The 23,185-nt window shown below is 42.7% G+C and overlaps 1 protein-coding gene across 2 annotated transcripts; it reads right to left on the bottom strand.

Annotated features, from left to right (window-relative positions):
* Positions 1–689: 689 nt before the first annotated feature.
* etv5a (ETS variant transcription factor 5a) lies at positions 690–13,066 on the bottom strand. Of its 2 annotated transcripts, none has more exons than XM_030428557.1 (13): positions 12,907–13,066; positions 10,958–11,093; positions 10,665–10,758; positions 10,506–10,553; positions 9,897–9,947; positions 7,659–7,782; positions 7,232–7,528; positions 6,801–7,123; positions 4,891–4,953; positions 4,405–4,473; positions 3,939–4,108; positions 3,702–3,809; positions 690–2,812 (listed from the first exon to the last, which is right to left on the bottom strand). In XM_030428557.1, the coding sequence occupies exons 2-13, from the start codon at positions 11,003–11,005 to the stop codon at positions 2,582–2,584; spliced, it is 1,626 nt and encodes a 541-aa protein (XP_030284417.1). In that variant the 5' UTR covers positions 11,006–11,093; positions 12,907–13,066; the 3' UTR covers positions 690–2,581. The 2 variants fall into 2 exon arrangements, with proteins under 2 accessions (XP_030284417.1, XP_030284418.1); XM_030428558.1 differs by having other exon boundaries at positions 3,708–3,809.
* Positions 13,067–23,185: the final 10,119 nt, after the last annotated feature.

The following is a 23,185-nucleotide window of genomic DNA, read 5'->3' as shown; positions in this document are numbered from 1 at the left end:
CCATAGTCATTAAGTGCATGTATTGGATATTTTAATATTTATGGCTTACTCTGTGCTCTCAGTCAGGTCTGACTCTTGAAGTCATGAATAATTCTACCCACTCAGATGAGCACAAAAAAACAACAAAAGTGCCCCTGTGCAACACACATTTGGAGCTCACTGTAGGTTTTTACAGTGTAAACTGAATTATTTAGTGATTAATCACGACGCACCATGAGAATATAAAAGCGTAACAAATCCATGAATATTAAAATAGTTAACAGAGCCTTTCCTTTTCTCTCCTCTGGCACTGTTTGTATTGGCAGCAAAGACAAGTTCTGAACTGCTCATTTCCCTACCTATGTAACCTCAACTCTGTGCCTCAGAAACACCCCAATGTGCATTCAACATTGTGTGGATTAATTTAAAAAAGTAACACTTACTGACTGTCAAAGTGCTTACCTAAATAAATGCAAGTACAAGGTTTTTAAAAAATGAAAGAGATGGAACAAGTGTTTTCTCATTTGCCCCAGGTTAAAAGAGTAATCATTTACCAAGAAATGTATCAGAAAGAATCAGACGCATGTGACTCAGAAATCAGCCAGGTCAAGCACAGTGACTGCCAGACCACAGCAGCCAGTCAGCTGACTGACTGCAGGAAGAGAGAGGAGGGGGGGGGGGATGATGAAACACACCAGGACTGCAGGCAGTGAAGCATTAAGGACTGTTTATTGTACCCAGTACAGATTATAATAAACTCAGCAGTGTAAGAAACACATTGTGAGGGGAGGGGACTGAAGCCTATACAATTGCAGACAATCCCTGTGTCTGGGGTGGAGCCAATGATATACTGTGTCTTCACTGGGGCCATTGCTGGAACTCTGGCCTTTAACATACATACAAACACACACACACACACACACACACAAACGCAGACTCGCACACTCACACGCATGCACACACACACACATCCACACCTAACAGGCAAGATAATAACATCTTCTCTTCTATTCTCCAACCCAATACAGAGGCCTCTTAAAGAAACAGTCTGCAGTAGTTGCGTCATAAGGATCAAGATTGTTTTTTAAAAAGGTACATATCTATTAGAGCCAGAACTATACAGCTTATACATTAAAATCAAAACAAATGCAGCCTTATAGCAAAAATATATACTTTATATACGTTTGTCTTTGCCCCCATTCGGAAACATAGATAATGAACACAAAAAAATGCAGAGAATATCACAAATATCATCTTTGTCCAAAGACAGTAAAGCGATATGTTAGTGGACACAGTCTTGACTGATTACACCATGCGAAGAGAAGCAGAAGTCTCCTGTTGACAAACGTGATTGGCAGAGTGGTGCCCAAAAGAGGGTGTCAAAATGTCACCCTTCTTTGTTTTGCATGCAATGTCCTGATGCTCCTGCCATACTGGTGCATCAGAAGAACTAGTACACTGCCGAGGAAACATTAAGCACCCAGACAGAAATACAAAAATGTGACCATTTATCATACATAATAACTTCTTAGGCTTTTATGAATGATCAACGCCGCAGGGAAAATATGTACTTGCGTTATGTGTCCCTTTTGAAATGGAGGAGATGGAGTGCTAATCATCTCTACAGTTGAGCAATAAAAGGACCCAGCATTGATGAACAGACATGAGAGGAGTATACTGTATAGACTGTGGGCTCCTACCATGGGGTGCAGTCTCTAAAGGGAAGCAGACACAATCTCGTACACGGGCAGAACGATTAAAGAACGTAACATTTACACGAGAGAGCAGCCCGACCAACTAGCCTGAAATACAGCAACGCCCCAGTAACCTGAGAGTTCTGGGTCTCTAAAGTTTCAACAAAACTGTAAAACAGCTGACATATTAAAAAAAAAAAACAACAAAAAAAAAAAACTGCAGTCCTATCTACAGGAAACAAACTGATCAGTGGGTGTAGAATATGTTGTGTGTTCTGTTTTTTTTTGTCTATCCGTCTTTGCAAATTAAAGCCCTTTCACGGATCTTGTAGTTCAAATGTGGTGACATGAACATGGGGGGGACCCAAAAAGGCATCTATAGAATGAATAGTGCTGCATTAGATTATCTCATCAGATTTTTCATGTTTTTACTCTGTTGGTCATTTGATTGTTTTTAAGAAAAGCAGATTGTCACAAACTCAGAAATGCAACAACTCTTTCAGTCTTGTATAAAGAGGGTGTCTGTCCGTTCTTTTTAGGTCGGCGGCGTATGGCCTTGCTTTGCTTGGTCTCCATAGCAACATCAGCCCGTTTTCTTCCTTTAGGTAGCTTGTAAGGTGGGCAGAGCTACAGAGTCCACTTCACAACCCTCTCTGTTTCTCTCTCTCATATGATGGCGTAGGAGACGAGCTGTCGCAGGTTGTTCCCTCATTCATTCTTAGCTTGGGAGCTTACAGAGTTTATGAAGGTTTTCCAGGGAGCAGGAGAGAGAGCCATGAAGGAGTCGAGCGCCAAGTTTTCCTTGCCAGCAGCTCAGCAGTTCCAGCTCTGGATTTTAGAGTGGGCGTCGAGAGACTTTGGGAGTGTTTGCGTGTAAATGTGTGGTGTGCGTCGCGACCCTTCGCTGGTTAGTAGCTGTAGCCGTCTGGGAAGGGCAGGCCTGCCACACACTGCTCCCCGACGTCCAGCAGGTAGGGAGCGCTTTCGTCGTAGTGAGTGAGGGGCACAGTGTCGTCGTCCAGCCCCGGCAGACTGTCGGGGTCGACCTTCAGGTTGGGCCTCTGGTTGTCAGGGAAAGCCATGGAGAAGAGTGCCTCAGGGTCACACACAAACTTGTACACGTACCTCTCACCAGCCACCTAAGAAACAAGATAGAAGACACATTTAGCTCACATATGAAACCACCTGATTGTACTGCTTGTGCATTTTGAGTGATAACATCATATTTGTAAATGTGCGATTTCCTTCACACTCTACAGACCCCCAAAATGTAAATTCAGTCACTATCTACCCACTCCCATGCTGAAGGAAATTCAGTCAAAGTTTTGTCGACCACAAAACATTTCTGGAGCTTCAACACAGTGTTGCGACATTCTCCTAAACAACTGAAGTATCTGGGGACTTGTTTAAAAGCCTAAGTCTGGAGAAGCCCAGAGATCTCTGATTTTCAAAGATGTTATTCACACCCTTTTTCAAGCCAAGTTCGTCCCTGTTGCTGCTATCCTAAAAGCGTTGGCATGCACATTATCTGAAGTGGGTGCATGAGCTTGACTGCATGTCGAGGATGTAAATAATGTCTTTTCAAATCAATTTGGGATCCCAGGACTTCTGGAGCCTCAGGTTACACTGGGCGACTGGTAAGGAGCCATTTTATGTTTTTCTCGTTTTTTTTTTTTTTTTTACATCCTAAAATACGTCTCCAACTGCTCCAGAATTTTTTTCTGCTCAACCAAACTTCACCATGACTAACCAGTATCATCCAAATTTTTATTTTGGGGGAGAACTTTGCCTCCCACAGCATAGTCATCTGACTGCAGTACATTACCCTTACTGATCCACCAATAAATGTTTTCCTATCAAACGTATGCACTTTTGTAAAACGTGGCTGTGATAAGGGTCTGTATCAGAGCACCCCCACCCCCATGCTTTTTCTCAAATTTCACTATCGAGACTATTTGAGCCCACTTGAACACAAGGTTGCTGATGCAAAAAAGGTGGAGGGAGAAAAAAACAAAATGGTGAACGTGCCTTTACCTTCTGCATGATGCCCTTTTCGTAGTAGTAACGCAGCGAGCGGCTCAGCTTGTCATAGTTCATGGCCGGTCTGTTCTTCTGGATGCCCCAGCGACGAGCCACCTGAGACCACACAAGACACAGAAACACAAAGGATTAACATTAGCCTGAGAGAATTGGAACAACATGAACCCATATATTAGAACATGTAGCATGAATAGACGTGAACAGTTGTGGACAGTGGGGACTGACCTCCTCAGGCTCAATGAGCTTGAACTCCATGCCACGCCCGGTCCAGGCGATGAAGTGGCCATTAGCTGGGTCATCCAGTAATGTGACCAGGAACTGCCAGAGCTGCAGGGAGCCGCGTCGCTGGTAGGGAGGTCCGTCACGATAGACAGAAGGTTCCTGTTTGACTTTACCTGCGAGTGGAAGAGGAGGGAAACGGCAGGAGGAGAGAGTACAGAGAAATAAAGAGGCAGAAGGGGAGAGAGAAGAAGAAAAGTGTCAGTCAGCACTGTTCTCCACCACGACCACAGTGTGGTGAGACATTCCTGCCAGATGGTCACTGTGAAGTGGACTTGCTGTTCATTATGCACCATGAGCAGTCAAAGGACTGGACTGTGTCCCAGAAAATATCCACAGTAGAAGATTTTATGAGCAGCATACAATACCTTGGGTTTAAGTTGAATGTTTTTTATTGTATTTTCAGTCTTACCTTCTAATCTTTCAGGGACCACACAGGTATCATCAAAGTACAGCTGAGGTTCTCTGTCAAAGGAGAAGCCTGGAATAGAAAACAGAAAGAAAAGCAACATTAATGGGATGTAAGTGTAACAGCAACAGAGCGTGGGAAACAGGCTTATGTGCTGAAATGGAGGCCAGTGACCACGTTCAACCCCAAGATCCAAACTGCATACAAAGCAATATAGCTGGGCAGCTTCCCAAGAGTGGAAGCTCGTATTGTGCTGAGCCTCTGCCAGCTGCTGATGTGAGAAATGCACTGCGTGTGGAGCAGCTACACAGTGTTTACTGATAGATTCACTTCCCCTTGAGCCGTCATTTCAATGCTGCCGAGCGCTATTCTTTCACCGGCAGCTCGATAAGTCAGCAGGTTCAGGGTCACAGAGAATGGACTCCACTAATGAAATTATTCAAACATCTGAGACAGAATAAGACAAAAGCAGACATAATCTGAACTTACTTTCATGGTTATTTTGGTAGAAGCTCCCTGCTCTGCCAAATGATGACTGACAGTTAGGCACTTCTGTAAACAAAGAAGAAGGTGTGTAAATTTAGACCAGAGACATCCTCACTGTCATATCAAATGTGGAATACATCAAAGTCTACCTCACAGCTGACAGATATATCTGGATCACTGCCACTGTGTACAAAGATACATGGCTTTGAAACCTAGCATCTGGTTCTTTCTCTGTTTATGGAAGAGACATTTAATCCAAGCTATATTACTGTGTTATGTCACATTGATAAATATATATAATAGGTATTAACGGTCAAACATGATGGCTGCTTTACTGGCCAACCCAGTGCCATGTTCATCTGCAGATCCAACAGCTGGGCTGAAAAATGCCCTAACACACACACACACACACACACTCCAGTAGGAGCGGACAACATCCCTGATCAGAAGAGACTCACAGCACATAACATCCCTCACATGTCTACCAAGCCTGTAAATCAGATTAGCACTGTGGTTACTGTTTTAAATCTCAATGACAATCGAGTTAGGCCAGTCCTCCCCCCGAGGGGTCAAGGCCTATCTTCCGTTTGGCAGCGTCTCTGCACTGCGTAACAAGCGTCTCCACTCCCACCCATTATATTGTTTCCTGTCTACTGATAAGATAACCAGAGATCAATCTTGAGCAATGTTTCCTCAAGTCTGTGTGTCCTCTCGCCCTAACTCTAGGCAAGAGTCTGGAGGAAGCAATTACCATGCATGCAGAAAAACAGAAAAGATAAACTTAAACATAAACTGTCAAACACTGATAATGCATGGGTTCAAATTGAGATTTGACATGAATGGTTTTGTCTGTGCACCACTGACGCTGCGGTAACAATATGTTCTATGTCGGTATGCTGAACATGCGCTTCTTTCATCCATCTAGAGATGCTAGGCCTGTGTGATGTAGATATTTAAAGGCCATAAGAAGCTAAGAGGATTTGTCATTACATCACAGCCCGCCAGCCCGTCACACACCAGGCAGAAAAGGAATGAGAGTATATGAGAGCGAGTGAGTGAAAAAAGATGAAAAAAAAAAGAGTTGCAGTTTCTGGAAAAGAGGATGTTAATGCATCAGAGCAGGGACAGCAGCTGGGTGTGTGGGCGTTAGGATCAAACACAGCGCCGTCAGTGGCTCTGCCTTGTTTGATTTATACCATGTGAGTAAACTGCAGCTCTGCCACCACTGTTTGACAAGGCTTTTTGGAGAGGACTGGCACCAGTTGTCCTCTTGTGTATTCTACAAAACCAAGTGGAGAATCACCAGGCTCTTACAACCAACTGGCTGGGCTTCAGGTCACTAAGTCCTCTGAGAGAACTGGCCTAGATCTATTCCAGGTAAGCTCAGTGAGGAGGTTCTCTGCACCTGGCTGGATGACCTATTTACTTTTTGCCCTTGGAGGCTTAAGCTGTGCTAAAAGACCCACTTTTACTTTACTGGCATGACTCTGGAGGAGTGGTGCAGATTAGGCTCTGAGGCACTAGCACACGCGTTGAGGGCATGTTCATGTGAAACAAGCACCTGTGCATCCAGGCCTCTGCTGCATGCTAAAACTCACAGGCATGTGGTAGTGCCCAGAACAAATATGGCAAGGCACATTCCCTACCCTCTGTCTGCTCTACTTGTTCGTGCTCAATGACAATTACTTTCACACAGTGTTGGCAGAAGTACCCAGGAGGTGTACTTGAGTAAATGTTAAGATATGCTGTTCAAACATTACTTTGGTGAAAGTGAAAGTCACCCATACTAATAGCAGATCAGTAGAAGTATCTGATATTAAATTCAGATTACTGGGTTGATATTCTGTATCGTTCAGATAATCAGAAATCATACTTTGGCTCTGATGCAGCATAAGATCTGGAAATCTACTCACCAGAATCGAAGCAGAAGTCACGAGGCTCCTGCTTGATGGCCATTGGGTGGAAAGCAGCCTGACGTGGAGGGCCTTGGGGAGGACCTGGGGGGCCCATGGAGGGGACACCCTGCTCGGTATATCGTGGGTCGATGAGCTCCTGCTTGAAACCCTGGGGAGGCACAGCTACCAATGGCTCTGACATCTGCCGGTGGTACGGTGGCCGGCTGTCACGTGGCAGACTGTTGTTGTTGCTGCTGGCGGGCTGGGGCAAGAACTGGGTGCGCCCCTGGCTCTCTGATGGGGGGAAAGGTAGACATGGCTCTGACATCTGCCTCTGGAACCTACAGGGGGAGGGGAAGGGACAGGACAATGTGATTAAACCTCTTTTTTGAAACACAGAAAGCAGAAGTCCCAAAACCAGACAAAGAGGTTCAACTGTGAGTGCTCACCTGTGCTCAGGTGTGAAGTGGTTGGCATCCTGGTTGATGGGTGCACAGGGCACGGCGAAGGGCGGGCTGTGGACTGGGAGTGTTTGCTGGTTGGGAGATCCTGCGCTTGCGGTTATAGGCTGTTGTACGTGCAGTGGACGCGGCCCTGGGGTCGGATTGGCTACATGGGGGTGAGGAGGCGGGGTCTGCTCACTCAGTGGGTGTGTTCCTCCTGTGCTGGTGGGGCCACAAGGAGAGACTGGTGTTGAGGGTGGAGTTAATGGCTTGAACCCAGGGGTGGGTTTCCTGTCACAGGCACTGTGGACAAAGAGATTCAGTGAGAATAAAAAACATTAATCACAGAAGTTACAAACTATATGTTACCCAGTGACTGCTGCCGTGTTCAACTTAGACTGGTAGACTACAGATATCATTAGTCACTACATACCTGTAGCTGTAAAGGCACTTCTCTCCGTAGGGCATGGGACTCCTGTCCTGGCGACAGGGAGAAAGCTCTTTGGAGGGAGTCAGCTCTCGTTTGATCTTGGCTGGTGGCGGGCCATGAAACATCACTAGACATGAGGAGACATAGAGAGAAGGAACAGCTGAGTGCATGAGATAAACTCCAGATATCACCTAATTGAAGCCATAAACAGAAGTGCAGCAGTTATCTTAACCACATTTGGAACTGATGGATAAATGGACGTATGGACAATGTCTGGTATTCCCTCGACTGACAGAGCCACTTAGCAGCAATTTATCATGTGCCCTAATGACGGTCGACTCTGGGCTCTGAAAACAACCATCCATCCACCACTGCTAGGTAGCATGATACTAACTGCACTATGCACACAGAAGCTATCAAACTTCTCGTCTGATTCCCATTAGGGAAGGCCAATACCAATACCCATGAATCAGTGTGGCTGTAATCTAATGGCGCTGAATGATTTTCTTCTCCCGTGCTGTAACCATTAGACACTAGCAGCGGCTCTCTACAAATCGGCTGCAGTTTCCGGGGCGCCACATAATAGCCAGGCAGAAACTAGATCCCTGGGCACAGAGGAGCGGGAGCCAAACAAATCACCCATGGTGCTGATGGACCTAAGCAGAGCTAACAATGGGCACGTGAGCTCCCTTGTGCGCGCTCTGAAAACTAATGGCTTGAGTGAGACTCCTCACGCAGAGAACAGTAAATAATGGGCAGATTAAGAATCTTTTCTTACTCTGAACTGGTGGATTAACCAACAAGCACCCGGCGTGCATACTGCTGCTCTCTTGCGCAACCTCAGCTAAAACATTGATCCTGAACATTTGAAATGCTCTCCATAGTCGTTTTCGTTGTATCGACACACTTGTACAAGCTGCTTTTCTTCCGTCTCCTCCCTGACAGAGAGTTGGCACATGCACCGCTGCAGTGCCCACATAGCCCACCTCCAGAAGTACATTTACTTAGATGCTGTTGTTCTTTAACAGCTGACGAGCCTTGTTAACAAATCTTTTCATAATTCTAGAATTTTTGCCCTTCATTTTTTTTTTCTTGTGGCATTAATAATCATGTCAATATTTTTCGAGGCATGTATTTGAAGTTAGAAATTCCAGTATCATGACTACCCTGACCGTGGCTCGGCCTGAGCTGGTGAACCGCTGCTTCACCCCATGTGATGCCCCACTGACTGTAGCTCACATTGGAAAATTTCGTTTTGGTGAATAGGCAACTTGTGAGAGAGAAAGGCTGGCAGCCTAGCAACAGAAGCAACTGCCAAACTCACTTCCCCTGTATCCGAGACCCACACAGGCACACACACACACACACACACACAGTTTACTGACAGTACAAGGTCACTACACCATAACGGTCAAGTATATACAGTGTGATGCAACAACCTACGTTGGGACCCTCTAAAATTACATACATGTAAATGCATCAACCTCAATAATATGTTACAGCACTATGGACAAGTGGTCAGTTTGCAGCTCACTTCGCCACAATAACCAAGATTTAAAAGGCAGCCCTGACAAAGACAAGCAGCAACCACACCCTGTCTCCACCTCCTACGCATCAGACGAAAACATAAACTCACAAAGACAGAGGGGAGGGGGAGGTCATAAAATGCTCCATTGGGTATAATTCAAATATATCCCTCAGCTGCAGCCTAAAGGCAATGTGCAGAGACAAACGGCCGGCTGTGAGGAGCAGTTCGGGGACGTGTTTCAGGCCGTTTTGGGGGATGTGAGTTATGGGGAGCAGGACAGAAAGAGGCAGCTCGGAAGCAGCCCTATCCACTGGAATCTAGCCCACTTCAGCAGCAGGGCCTGAGTGCGAGAAAGTGTGAAATCAGATTAGGAGCTTGGCTCATGTGATGCCCCATGCCAATCGGCTGATTAAACTCAAAATGGAGGGAGGGAGGGATAGAGCAGCCTTTCCCAGAGCTGTGTTTTGAAGACGGAGAATAGTGTTTGTCCTCGGCAGGACGAAGAAATGTTGATGAAAGACGGCTGACCTGTACATGTGGTCAGGGACAGCCATTCAAAAAGAATAAGAACTCCTTTCTCAAAGCAAAAACGTATGAATCTGACTTTTTTAGTGGTGAAAATATTTGACGCAGTGCTGCTAAAATGTCAAAAAGCAGTCACAGTTTCTGTTTAGGGGACACGTAGAATAGAACAACAGAAAGCAGGTACTCACAGCTATCCGACTGGAAATCTGGAACAAACTGTTCGTCATCAGGCACCTGGGCTGTAAAGACATATGAGAATGACACATATGTGAGAAAACTCGATGCATACCCCCTCTGACCTCTTTATAGCCAAACAACCCAACACTAGACCATTTCAGTACCCAAAAAAAAAATCAGGAGAAAAAGGCAAAGCAAGGGAAAGAAAAAAACTCAAAAAAAAAATACTAAAGAAGAAAGTGAACAAGTAACAAGAGCTGCTTTTTTAGGGCAGATAAAATGAGTCTTGGACAGCAGTTTCTCATGCACTGGACTTTGCTCTTTGTGCTCTAGTTGCTAATGCAAAAATGACAATCTTTCACATTCTCATCAAGTTAATCTTTAATCATTTAACTTGGCAAATTTCATCCAGAATTTAAAAAAAAAAAACATTAGAGATAAAGAGATTATGATACTGTCCGTTGGCTGGGTGCAGTAGAGTGAAGTGAAAAACAACTCTCACAAAACCACAATAATTCAGCTGAAACGATTTTGGAAAGTTTAATAGACGGAGTGCTTTCTATACAAAGTCCAGCAGAAAACACAAGATACATTTAATAGAAAATTCTGGCGGAACTCACCTTCTGCAATCCAGATCTCCTGCAGCTGACTGAGGTCTTGGAAGAGTTCTGGAAATCAGGAAGTGAAACATATTGAAGAAAGGTTACCACCAAAATAATTACACGTTAAAACACAGGACAGTCAACAAAAATGCATCCATGGCATCAAAGCAATGTTACCTTCTGTGTCCTGGGCGAGCTCTGTGTCGACAAATTTCCTTTTCCTGTCGTTCAGAGGCCTGTTGTGAGATGATTCCTCCACATGAGACTTGTGCTGTTGGGAGAGAAAAAAGATGAAGAAAACGTCAGAGCATCAACAGAAGATGCCACTTCCCTCCCAATGGACAATGCAGATGGTATCTAAGTATGCTATAAATGTACAGTGATCCATGGTGGCCACAGGGGGGGCCATCCATAACACACAGCCATGAGTTGAGAGTGGTGATGATTGAAGCTGATGTGTGACCACTTACACTGGGTGGGACCATAAATGGGACTTGCTGGTCATAGAATCCGTCCATGTTATCTGGGTGATTGGGGGGCTCCAATATCGGGGGGAGGGGAGATGTTCGCTTTAAAGCGACAGCGCCTGGGTCACTTTGTAGGTCACTGGAAAACAAAATTGATGGTGCAAACATGAAGCAGGGGTACACAGGTATCAAATGAATACATCCGCAATCAGAAACTTTTCCCTTTTCGCAAAAGTAAAAGTCTTTCAGTCATAATAAGGGAGAACACAATAACAGTTAGACCTCAATATTAAGTGCACTACAAGATTTCAGACTGGACTGTGTCAAAAGGGTTGTGATTCACTTCTCCAATCATTTTTATGGCCATACTTTGTGCTGTGCTCCATTATATGAAGATGTGTTTATGTGGCAGCACAACTGCACCAACCACCATCTCCCTCCAGCCTTTTATTCAACCAACAAATAGCTCTTTGAAAAGAGTGATGCCGAGCGAACGGAGGCTGCACAATGTAAACACACAGTCATAATGGAACACATGTAGTTATACAGGACACAGTTATATAAGCCACACTCACTGGCCATCTGTGGGCACTACTTTCCACTCTACATCAGCCCGGAGATCAGGAATAAAAGACTTGGAAATGTGACTCTTCGGAGTCCGTCTTTGGTCTGAGGCATGTGTAGCGCGACATATTCCAAACAAGCCACTTATAGCACTGGTTTGTGTCCTATTGAGGCATGAAACCATTGGAATTAGAACTGCCGTAATCAGATGTCTCTGTGTGCTACTATAAAGTTAGAGACACAAAGTTCCCTTCACACAACAATAACACCGCGCTAACACTGCTCTCTTTTCTCACATCTCCCTCAGCAGAGTGATATGACTCACTCCTCAATCTCCTGTTAATGGATGACGAACACAGTATAGCTGCTGGGCAATAATTACAGGCGCGGAGCACACATAGCACTTATAACATTAACTCACTGTACGGCCTTTGTCTGGAGCATGTGTTCACAGATCACATCAATCACAAGTAGGAAGTTACCATAAACAACTGTACAGGCTCTAGTCTGATGTGCTATACACAATAGTTAAAACAGGAGTAGTTCAAATAAGGCAAACAGTGAGTAGATTGGAAAATGTTATGTTTTTTTAGATATGAGGATTGGCTACTTTATTATCAAGGAACAACCACAGTTATGACATAGTCCCTATACAGGACAGCAGCATCGACTATTAAAATAAGGTTAAATTTCAGGATAAATAAAACTAGGCTCTATCGTAAAAGTTGGTCCGTAAACGCACCAAAAACTAGATTTTGTTTAAAACATGCGGCTCTTAGAATTAGACTTGGTCTTCACTACAGCCTCACAGCTGCTGCAGGAGCGCCCATTTAAAAAAGTACATGGTCGAACTTTAAAAAAAACTTATCAGCCCGTTAACATCAGAAAATCAGGTGCATTCTTCTTAAAACTTCGGTGTTTTGGCCCAGGCTGGTCGGGCCGCCTCTGGGGGACGAAGATCACCCGACACCCCCTGCCTCCTCCTCCACCACCACCACCTCCCCCTCCCCGCCCTTCCCCCACCCATCCCTCCCTTGTTTTTCTCAATGAAGTGAAACTCGACCCGTGTGGAAACACAGGGGGAGGAAAAAAATGGCCCGTCCATTCATAAAAAAAAAATCACAAACAGTCGCCTGACCGCGCTGATAAGCCAAAGCCAGTATCTACGCAGATAGACCGAGGACCATATACAGCGCATGCTGGACTTTCATAAGAAATACGGTGTTTACTTAACGAAGAAGGGAGCGGATATAAAATGGTTGCCTAAGTACATATCTTTAAATAAGATGGCGTTGTACTTGTTTGTCTAAAATAGCGCTAGAAATATATATGGCCATACCACGGCTTAAAAAAAGCAACTTTTCGTCGAAATAAATATTGCAGCTTACCGTGTCCGTGTGTGTATCCCCTCTGTGTCGAAACAATGCAGTAGAAATATCCACAAGTAAAAAAAAACAACGTGTCGATAGTCGTGTAGTCGTCTGCGCTCAGATAAACTGATGCGTCTCCTTCGACTCACAAAACTTGACTGAGCTTTTCGTTAATGGCCCGGTCGGTTTTCCCCTGGGCTCGAGCGGCAGCCAGAGACAAGCGCTAATTGGTTAATCGACCCTGTCCATTATGTGGGTAGCCAATGGCTTCTCCGGAGCCAATGAATTATGCATGACTCTCTGTTCGGCCAATCAGAGCGGCGCAGTGGCCTATTTTTATGAATGGCTGGATTTCATTCACATTTTTTTCAGCCATCAATGCCAAGCTGTGTTTGTTAAAGGGCCAGCTGCAGTGGAAATATACTAAAGATCGAAACCTACACTGAGGCTGCTGTAGCGATGTCAGTGTCAAGCTGGCTCTCCGTGGACTAATCATGGATGATTATACTGTAAGAACAAATTGAATTTCAAACCGTGCTATTGGTTTTGACACACTTCGCCCCAAAGAACACATAATTATGATTTAAATATGGGCCTAAAGTTGTTTTTAATTGCGTAAAAGTGCTTTACGGTTCAAGAGACGGATGCAAAAGACTGAGAAGTAAAGAAGAAAATGAACTTTAAAATGTGGATTATAGGAATTTATGGATTAAAGTAACCAAACCATATATGTTAGCCTACATAGCACATGCAACCAAAATACTGTTGTCGACTACAAGCATTGCTATCTTTGTTCTTTGATACAAAATCCTGTATTACATATTATATACATAACTTGCATCAGCATATTTACATACAATCTGATTAGTTTAATGTGGGCTAAGAGAGCTATCTTACAGGGAAACTAGAAAAGGAAATGGTGATGATTAGGTTAGTAGATTCTGTTCCTCATTTAAGAGCAGAGCGAAATGTCTACTCAAGTAGATTCGCATAAAAGTGGTGAAGACATATATTACAATATACAATAATCACGCATATAAATGTAAACTTAATTTACATAGCACATTGCAAAACAAAGATACAAAGTTCTTTACAGTAAAAAACAAATGATAAAATTACATACAAGCCAAGATACAAGATAAAAAAGTGTGCATACCTCGGCCAAGGCCCAACAGTCTCCTTTAATTCAATCAAGCCTATTGCAATATCAAACTCAATAGTATCACTCTGAATTTTAAATCACCCATAACAGCTTCACCATAATTTAAAATCAGTGGGTCTAGAATCTGCATCAAATTGTACTCACTATAAGATACCAACCACCTTTAAAAATCCTGATTCATATTTTTGTTTTCCCCTGACAAACTAACAAAAGTGTTGAAAAATGCCTTGTCTCAAAAAATTCCTGGATCTGTCCTATTCTTCTCTTTGGCACCAAAGGTTAATGTGGTCTTTTCTGGGCAAAGACCCATCGTCCACCCAAGCTGCATGGAAATCCAGTGGTTAGTTTTTGTGTAATCCTGTTGACAAACCAACCAACCAACCAACAAATTGACACGGGGGAAAACATAACCTCCTTGGTTGAGGAAATAACCTCATTTTTATAGCTATGTATTTATACATAGAAGTGAGTCTTGAGAATCGTTTTGAAAGAGGACACTGAGGCTGCTTGCCATGAGTTCCACAGACAACAAAACCTGGTCACATTGAGTGACAAGCAGAGATTTGGAACCACTAGTGGGGCCCTGCCAGATTACCTTAAGCAGTGACTCGGCTCCAAACAAGACATAACATCTGTATATCAACTCAAGGGCCATCAGTGTATGGAAGCAAGGACTGGTGCCATGTGGTCACTTCTCTTCACACTTGTTTAAAGCCTGGCAGCATTGTTTTGTATGAGTGGTAGTCTCTTGCCTGCTGATACCTTATTGAAGAGTACTGCAGTAGTGAAGTCTGGCGAGTAATCTAACACTTTTGTATTAAACCCCAGCAGTGGTCTGTGTTAAGACTTTTAAATACAAAAATGTAAATATTAGAACAGGTTTGTCATATCAGTGATAAAAGCTCAAACAAATCACTACCAAAAACTGAATCATTATTTTTTTAAGCATTAATTATTATATTAATTATATTTAAGTAATATTTCCCAATCAAAAAAAAGTATACCTTTATCTTACACAGTTTAAAACACAAACCATAGCCTTCCCAAATTGAATTGTTATATATAAATGAGAGAAACTAAGATGCCATGACATGTGCCTGAGAATTTGCCAGCAAATATGTGTGCTCGGGAACGGCTGTTGAAAGCCAAAGGTTAGAGGTCATGAATAAATAACCTTTGTCATTATCACCTCTGTCGCTGCATTAGGAATCCCTCATATAAACCTGATGTCACTGCAGACGTCACTCCGAGTTTAAAACAAAATCCAGCAGCTGTATGAAAACTATAATCCCTTCAAATCCCTGCATCCATGATGCAGAGATTATGAGCCCGCTGCAAAGGCAATAACGGTAAGAAGAGACAAACACACACGTTAGTTGTCACACAGGATACAGTGCTATGTTTGCTGGTTGTCCCAGAGGGCTAAGGCTATAGGCAAACCACTTGTCTTTCAGGATAGGAGATAGATGTAGAGCTAAAAAATGTGGAGGTGAGAGGGTTTAAAAATATCCACTGTCAAATTCAATTGAACATGTGTGTGAAGCATTAAATAGCAGAGGACATATCTCAGTGAGACTATTTCAAAAGCAGCAGCCTACAGGTCCACTGTATGGTGCACCTCTTCATTGGTGCGGATGTGGTGGGTGGTCACTTGGAGGCGTGTGGAGAGTGAGCACATTGTGTTGCTGTTCTTACTCTTTCCTTAAATAAATGTGCCATATGCAAAGGGTGACATGCTGCTTGTGTACATACCTCTCTCTCTGGATGACTGCGAGTGTGAGAGTGGGCGTTGTGAACGCAGGGCAAGATTTAAAGCGCCAATTTCCTGTTCCCTCGAAGACTACTACTGTAGGTTAGTGTGATACTGACATAACGACCAGGCCAGCAGTGCAATGTGGGCTAATCCTGATACTAAGAATCCTTTACTAAGCCAGGTGAGAAAGCCACAGATCACTACGTCTGGAGCCTCTGACCCATGATCCTTCATGGACATGTAAGGCCAATTTACTGGACAGACAATCCAGCATCATTTTGAAGCTTTGACGTTAAACGTTCTCTAATCTCTTTCCAAGGAAACAGCAGTGGAGATTGGAGAAAGGTCCACTTAGGGTGCTGTAAAGAATATGATCGTATCACATTATTGTTTTCAGCTAAAGGCGTTTACTGTGTTTTATGGAACTTTAGATGTCCAAATTAACATTATTAAAGGAATACTCCATGCATTTAGCATTGCACTCCCAAAACACTGTCAGATGCATAGGACATTTAAATTATTACTTTTTTATCCAAATTGCTACATCACAACCAGTGATGCTGTCTTTTTCATTTGACACATTCTTCTTTGTTGTCCAAACATGGAGCCTACATTACCCATAATGCAACTCGGACCTCTGACAGTTTGGTCGAAAGTGTCATGTGTAAGGAACAGAGACTGTAGACTCAAGCAGAGTTGAAGAGTGGGCTAAAGAGGTCTGGTAAGCTACCTTCTTTCTAACTCTAAAATCTAACTCCGCATTTCCAAGTGCAAGGCAACTGGACGTGTTTCAGTTTGTTAAAGACGTTTCACCTCTCATCCAAGAGGCTTCTTCAGTTCTAACTAACTGGAGGGGAGTTGCAGGATTTTAAACTCTGTGTGGGAGTGTCCTTACAGAGTCATTAAGGACACATGTGAGCTCTGAGTTTCAGAGTTGTCAAGGCTACTTGTGGGTTGTTAACTTAACCAGCCTTCATGTGGGTTGCTAGTGCTAGGTTAGCCTAGGTGTGAATGGTTGTCTGGGGAGAGTACTCAGTACGGCATTGGGGGTGGGTGATAAGTAATGTTGTAGGCCACCTCCTCTGTTCAAAGACGGTCAATCCAGTTTTCAAACCATCTGTCTTCTCTGGCCAAGATGTTTATATTAATTAGGGGGCCAAGCCCAAGGGGCCGTTTCCTAGGACCAGCGGTTCGAGGAACCCTATTGTAATTGTAAAGATTTTTATTTTTATTTTTCTCTGGCTAAAAGTGGTGCTGCAGGCTAAACGGTGCAAAGGACGGTGGTGCAATTTGGAGGGTTGGTCCAGACTCCTGCAAATATCTCAGACACAAAAATACTACATCTATCCGCCAGCAGGGGGCGCTATAACCTAGACCAACACGTTTTTGCCTATAACTCCCACACCGTATGTCGCACATTCAAAAACCTTGTATCCCCAGATTCCCTGAATGGAGCTGAATCACTTTGCGACTGCCCACGCCCACTTCTGCCTAGAAAGTTTTTTCGCAAAATCGCAAAAACTGGAAAACCTACTTTCTCGAACTCCTCCTTGGGATTTTGTCCGATCTGAGTGAAACTTGGCACATACACTCTTCAGCTGTATCTGATCTAAAGTTATCAAAAGAATTTTGCTCAGTCAAAAAATGCGCAAATTGTTAATGAACACATTTCTGTAGCTAGCTATAAAAATGTAAACTGTTTGATATCTCGGTCAAACTAAATGCTATTAACACCAAATTTCAGTTCCTTGGTTGCCATGACACTGGGAAAGGATGAGCAGAATTTGGCGAATTTTGGCTACTAGGGGGCGTTAAAAAGATGGGAACTTTATATCTCTTGAATGGCTACACCGATTTTTACGAAATTTGGTCGGTATGATGTAGGGCCAATCCTGAGGCCATATCTTGAAGGTGGTCATTACTGGTCAATGTGGGCGTGGCTTAGTACAACAAATCCAATTCGGCACACATTCACCCTTTTGCACTTCCAGTGCACTTCCCATTACAGCGAATACCACAGCTCAGACGTTGGCCTGTGTCTTTACTTTTGCCCAGAGCCCGTCATCCTTTGGGCCAACTTCTGTGGGCTCTGCGGTGCGCGGGGTCCGAGTCGCGCGGGGGGGCTTGGCCCCCATTCATAACTGCTTGCAGTTCTAGTTGCTATATTATTTGTGTCCTTCAGATGTAAATGGACAGCAGAGTCTTGACTTGAGGAGTTGGCCCTCCTGTGTTCTGCCATTCGTTTATAGCGAGGTTATTTTGTCTCCCCAATGTACAAATTGGTGCAGTCCTGGCTGTAACTTCATTACTCTGCTAATGCCTGTGTGTTTTGTCCTTAGGAGGAAGGCAGCCAGCAACCCATATGAAGGCTGGCTTGGTCAACGACCCACAAGTGGTCCTAACGACTCTGAAACTCAGCTCTCACATCCATAACGACCCTGTAAGGACACTCCCACACAGTTAGTTAGAACTGAAGAAGCCTCTTGGCTGAGGGGTGAAAACCTCAAGAAACGGAAACAGGTCCAGTTGCCTACGATACAACACTTTTAGAATGACCATGACCTGGATGACTGAAAACCTTTATCAACATCTAATTCTACTCTTTTTATTTTAAGATATTTAACAGACCCAACTCACAGGGACTCAAGTTACATCACTTGAAGCAATTTATCAGATATTGCGCATTTCCCTTCTGACGCTAAGATGGTTTGTTCAAGTTTGTTTTTTTTCTCCATTGAAATGCAAAGTCCCGTCCCCTCTGCTGTCCCTCATGGGACCTTATTTTGGAAAACTTTGCACAGTTGTCATTGGGGACAGACACACATATATAGTTGATCCCATTTGATTTGTGTCATGAATTGAACATATATTGTCAATCAATTTAAACGATCAGTAGGGAAGTTAGTAAGGTCAAAGTTAGTCCAAAGAGATTGAAATACCATGTAGTTTTGTGTGAAACACTGAACTACATTGTCTTGCTTGACAATGTAGTTCACATCATATGTGTGATTCATGGCACAACTCAAATAGGATAAACATTATGTGTCTCTCTCCATTCACTACCATACATATTCAGAGACTCTCTATAACCTATAAACACAATTTGATATCTAAAATTCCCAAACTTCTCCTTCAAAATCAGAGGTTTAAAGTTCATTGGTGATATAATTAACAGCTTCAGAACAACTAGTAAAGTGACCATATGACTAAACAACCGTTTCGTAAACAATATACAAGCTCTTCATTTACAGTTCATTTGAACATTGAACATTTTTATTTTATATGATATTCTTTATTATTCTTAATGTCCTTAAAGCCCATCAGTAAACCCGACCTTTACTCTTATCACAGCTAAATCCACAACCACTGCGACGAGGCACAAGTGGGTGAGAGCATCATAATTGAGAGTCGTAGCAGTCTGCTTGCAAATGTCTGTCAAAATGCACATTTCAAAGAGCTAAAATGGGGAAGTAGTGCCTCTGGGCGCAGGATGCTCTCTCACTGAGGGACAAGATGTGACTTGCCTGCTATTAATAGCACTTCGGGAGATAATTCCTGCCTTGTTATCTTAGCAGCCGTACTCAAGAAGCCTTGCCAAAGGCACACTCTTCTGAGGCTCTGAGTTGTATAACCATGCTTTCTTTTATTATCTCTCTCTTGTCTTGCTCCCATTCTTAATTCAATACCTCCCTCTTCTTTGACGTTTTCTCTTTTATTCCTGATTCCCTGTCTTTTGCTCTCTCTCACTCTCTATCGCTCTGCTTCTGGTGGCTCTGTAGGAAGCTACTGGGCTGCGGATCAGAACCTTTAAACACTGCAAATATTAGTGAGGTGGTACAAAACTTTCCTTGTAATTAGCTCATTAATATTGTACATTTTTGGGGGGTTTTCTTTTACATTCAAGGTTGTACGTCTATGAGACAAAAAACGCTTGACACCAGACTGCACATCAGAGCTACGGATCTACAACACAGCAGCTGCTAGCTAACGGTGACAATGCTTATATATTGATGAAAGTCTGTACCAAATTCGATGTCAATTGATTCCACAGCTGACTCCAGAGCTGATTCCACAACAGATTCTAGAGTTGTTGACAGGTTTCAGTCTGGGCTAAAGGTGGACCAACATTAGCCTACCATCATATAGATTTTTCAATAGCAGGGGTAGAAATCACACCACTTATTGCACACATTATGTAATGTTAAAACATTTTACATCACCTGTGCTGAGTAGTTGTATTTAATATTGTCTTCTGAGCCTTGAACACGTTTTGAGTTGCCTGTTTCATAAATTTCATAGCTATTGGGACAAGAGCAGCCTTTGACTTAGACTTAGCTAATCCCTTTAGCTATTTAACACTAAAAGTTAAATATAGGCTACATATGAATGTGCTTGGAAAGGAAACAGCCACAAGAACACCCACAACAGCACAGCAATGAATAATACCTGATTGAAACTAAGTACTCTTCTAAGGAACAGATTTCAGGTAGTTGGACCATTTCATGATACTTAATACTTCTAACCCACACCAATTCAAAGGGAAATATACTTTACAATTATCTGACTACTGTAGTTACTTTTTACTTTACTTTACATACAGTATTTTGATTTTACAACAAAACATTAGCTTATTGAATATGATTGACTGCCAATCTTTATGATATGTACAAATGTGAACACTACATTCACATCAACCAACTTCATCAGCAACATGCTACTTACACATCAATCATATTACTAATCAATTTTAAATGAGGAACTTTTGCAGTTTTTGTTTTGCAGTATTGCTGCTTTTAGTTGAAGTTAAACAGATACCTGTTGATACTGGATACCTACCAACAACACATTAACACAGATAATTGATTGAGTTTATAATGGAGACGTGAGAGCAGATAAACATGCTGCCGGGCTGCCAGCCTGATTGGACCATCAGTCAACCCTCATATTCCTGGAAGATTCTGTGCCCGGCGTCATCCAATATTGCATAGTGATTGTGAGGTCTACATGGAGGCAGTCTGGATGCTGATCATTATTCATCAGTCATTATTCCATATCCATTACAATTTGCCATCAACATTGACTTCATCATGACATGTTGAAGGAAAACTTGCCAGTTTAAGTAAACTGTACTGTACATCAGTACAAGGTAAACTAAACTAACACATTGTTAGATGTATCTGTTTTTTTGTCCACCTTGGAACTCTGTCCAGCAGTCCAACAAGGAAATGCATGGCTTCTTCATACCATTGTCTCCTTGTTTGCTCACTCAGTCGCTCTCATCACAGATTTTTTGAATGTTTAATGTCATCAGTGACTCAGTTGTTGTTGGATGTATTTGTCTTCAAACACTCCATTAAGATAAAAAATTCAGATGTCTCTATCAGGTGGCACTAACAGATAGTATCTAACACATTCTGATCAGATCACAAGTGAGTAAATAGATGTGCTTTGGTCCAATCCAAATCCAAACAGTTTACACAGAAATCCCACAATGCCAACACGAATCTGTGAGCAAAGTTAAGAAAACGAGGACAAAATGCATATTTAACCATCGCTGTTTATTTGATGAAATGTTGTTTTTTTTTCCATCAAAATGCCAACAGCTAAGAAACAGTGAGGGTGACAGACTGTAGAGACAGACACAGGGTAGACTGCAGAGGCTGGTACTATTGATTTTCAGCCTCTTTCATCCAATCAGGTCCTGGACAACATGGGGGACAGTCTGCCCTTGACCCTGTGTGGGCTGAGAGTCCCCTACCATACAGACCCTGAGGGGGAAGGTTCATATCACAGACATAGAGTTTATAATTAGATTAACTGTCTTCTCGGTTATATACAGTAGCCTCTCAGCCTCTGTAATAATCCCCTGAAGCTGTGTGATGACTCTGCTACCATGATATGTAGTATCTGATTTCTGATTCACTCTGTAAACTGTCTCTCTCTGATTTGATGATTTAGTGTACATGTAGAGCAACTATATGCTGCTGGGGCTCCGATGCCACCCAATACTGCTTATTTGTCCCAGAGAACTGGATCCCACTGGTCAGAACTGTCTCAGGGGGTGTTAGGGTTGTAAGTAAGTAGAAATGTCAGAATGTGTGGTCCTGCAAGGAGACCAACTATGATTAAATTCTCCAGCAGAAGTGACAACATGCATACCTCCCACAATTCAGATTTGGTACTTTTCATGTATTATTTCAAGATGGCTACCCTGACTGCTAACCATACAGTCACACCACATAAATATCCTAAATTATGTTTTATTGGTTGTGTTACATAGTTGCAGGTGTTTGTAAGAAAGTAAAAACAGGAACTAACTGTATTTAGCTGCATCTGAGCAGAATCGGTTGTATCAGTTTTAATATTAGATTTAATGTAGATGTAATCGGCAGTGATGGTGATTTCAGAGGCATGTGGCCAGCAGTTGGTCGGAACTTCTTTATATTTTACATTTTAGATTTGACTGCGGTCACCTTTGGAAGAAATATGACTTGAATGTGGCATAACTTTTTCCAGAGTCTCGCCAGGCAACAGAGACAGCGGTCAGCAGTTCTCAGAGGGAGATACCTGAGAACTTCTGTGCAGTGTGAAAAAATAGTTCTATCCTGAAGTCCACCGATCAAACAAAACACAATGGGCTGATTAACGATCTTCGTAGGCGAGTGTTTTAATTAAAACAGAGCCAGGCTAGCTGTTTAACTCTGTGTCTAGTGTTATGCAAAGCTGAGCTAATTGCCTCCTAGCTGCAGCTCTATATTTAAAGCAATGACAGTGTCATCAATATTTTCATCCAACGCTCTCCAATAACAAATTAGTCCTTCATGGGAGAATTACACCAGCCATACATTCAACTTGTTTAAAGATCAGCTTACCTGGGTTATATATAGCATTTCAGGTTCATTTTTTCTTGTTTGATGGTTCATAGTATTTGGTCTTGTGAATGATATACCTGATAGATATATTCCTATACAGATATTTCCAGTGTGATGACAATATACTGTATGTTATCTAAAAAAAATGAGAAAACCATCACTGTGAGGCTCCTCAGAATAATGGTCGGACGTCTGACTCATGAATTTGCGCTTTAAAAATCACTGAAGAAGTCAAAGAGGCAGAGGTGGCAACTTTTCCTCGGTAGACACATTTTTTTAACACGTTCGGCTGTTTGGAGTATCTCATTGCTGAACCTGGTGACCTTCATGGGCCTAATGAATGTCAACCAGCCAATTATCCAATGTCTAAATCGTAGTAAAAGAGAACAAACGACAAGTCCGTTGAATATTTAGGTTTCTTTTTGTGACAGGTTCTGTCATGCGAGTCTCTGTGTATACTTTAAATAATATTAGATATAAAATTATGGGTAACTTCTACACAACATAAAG

Source organism: Sparus aurata, chromosome 9, assembly GCF_900880675.1.
Source record: "Sparus aurata chromosome 9, fSpaAur1.1, whole genome shotgun sequence".
Taxonomy (NCBI): domain Eukaryota; kingdom Metazoa; phylum Chordata; class Actinopteri; order Spariformes; family Sparidae; genus Sparus; species Sparus aurata.
Note: the sequence above shows the minus strand (reverse complement) of the source record. Positions and strands in the feature narration are given on the sequence as shown.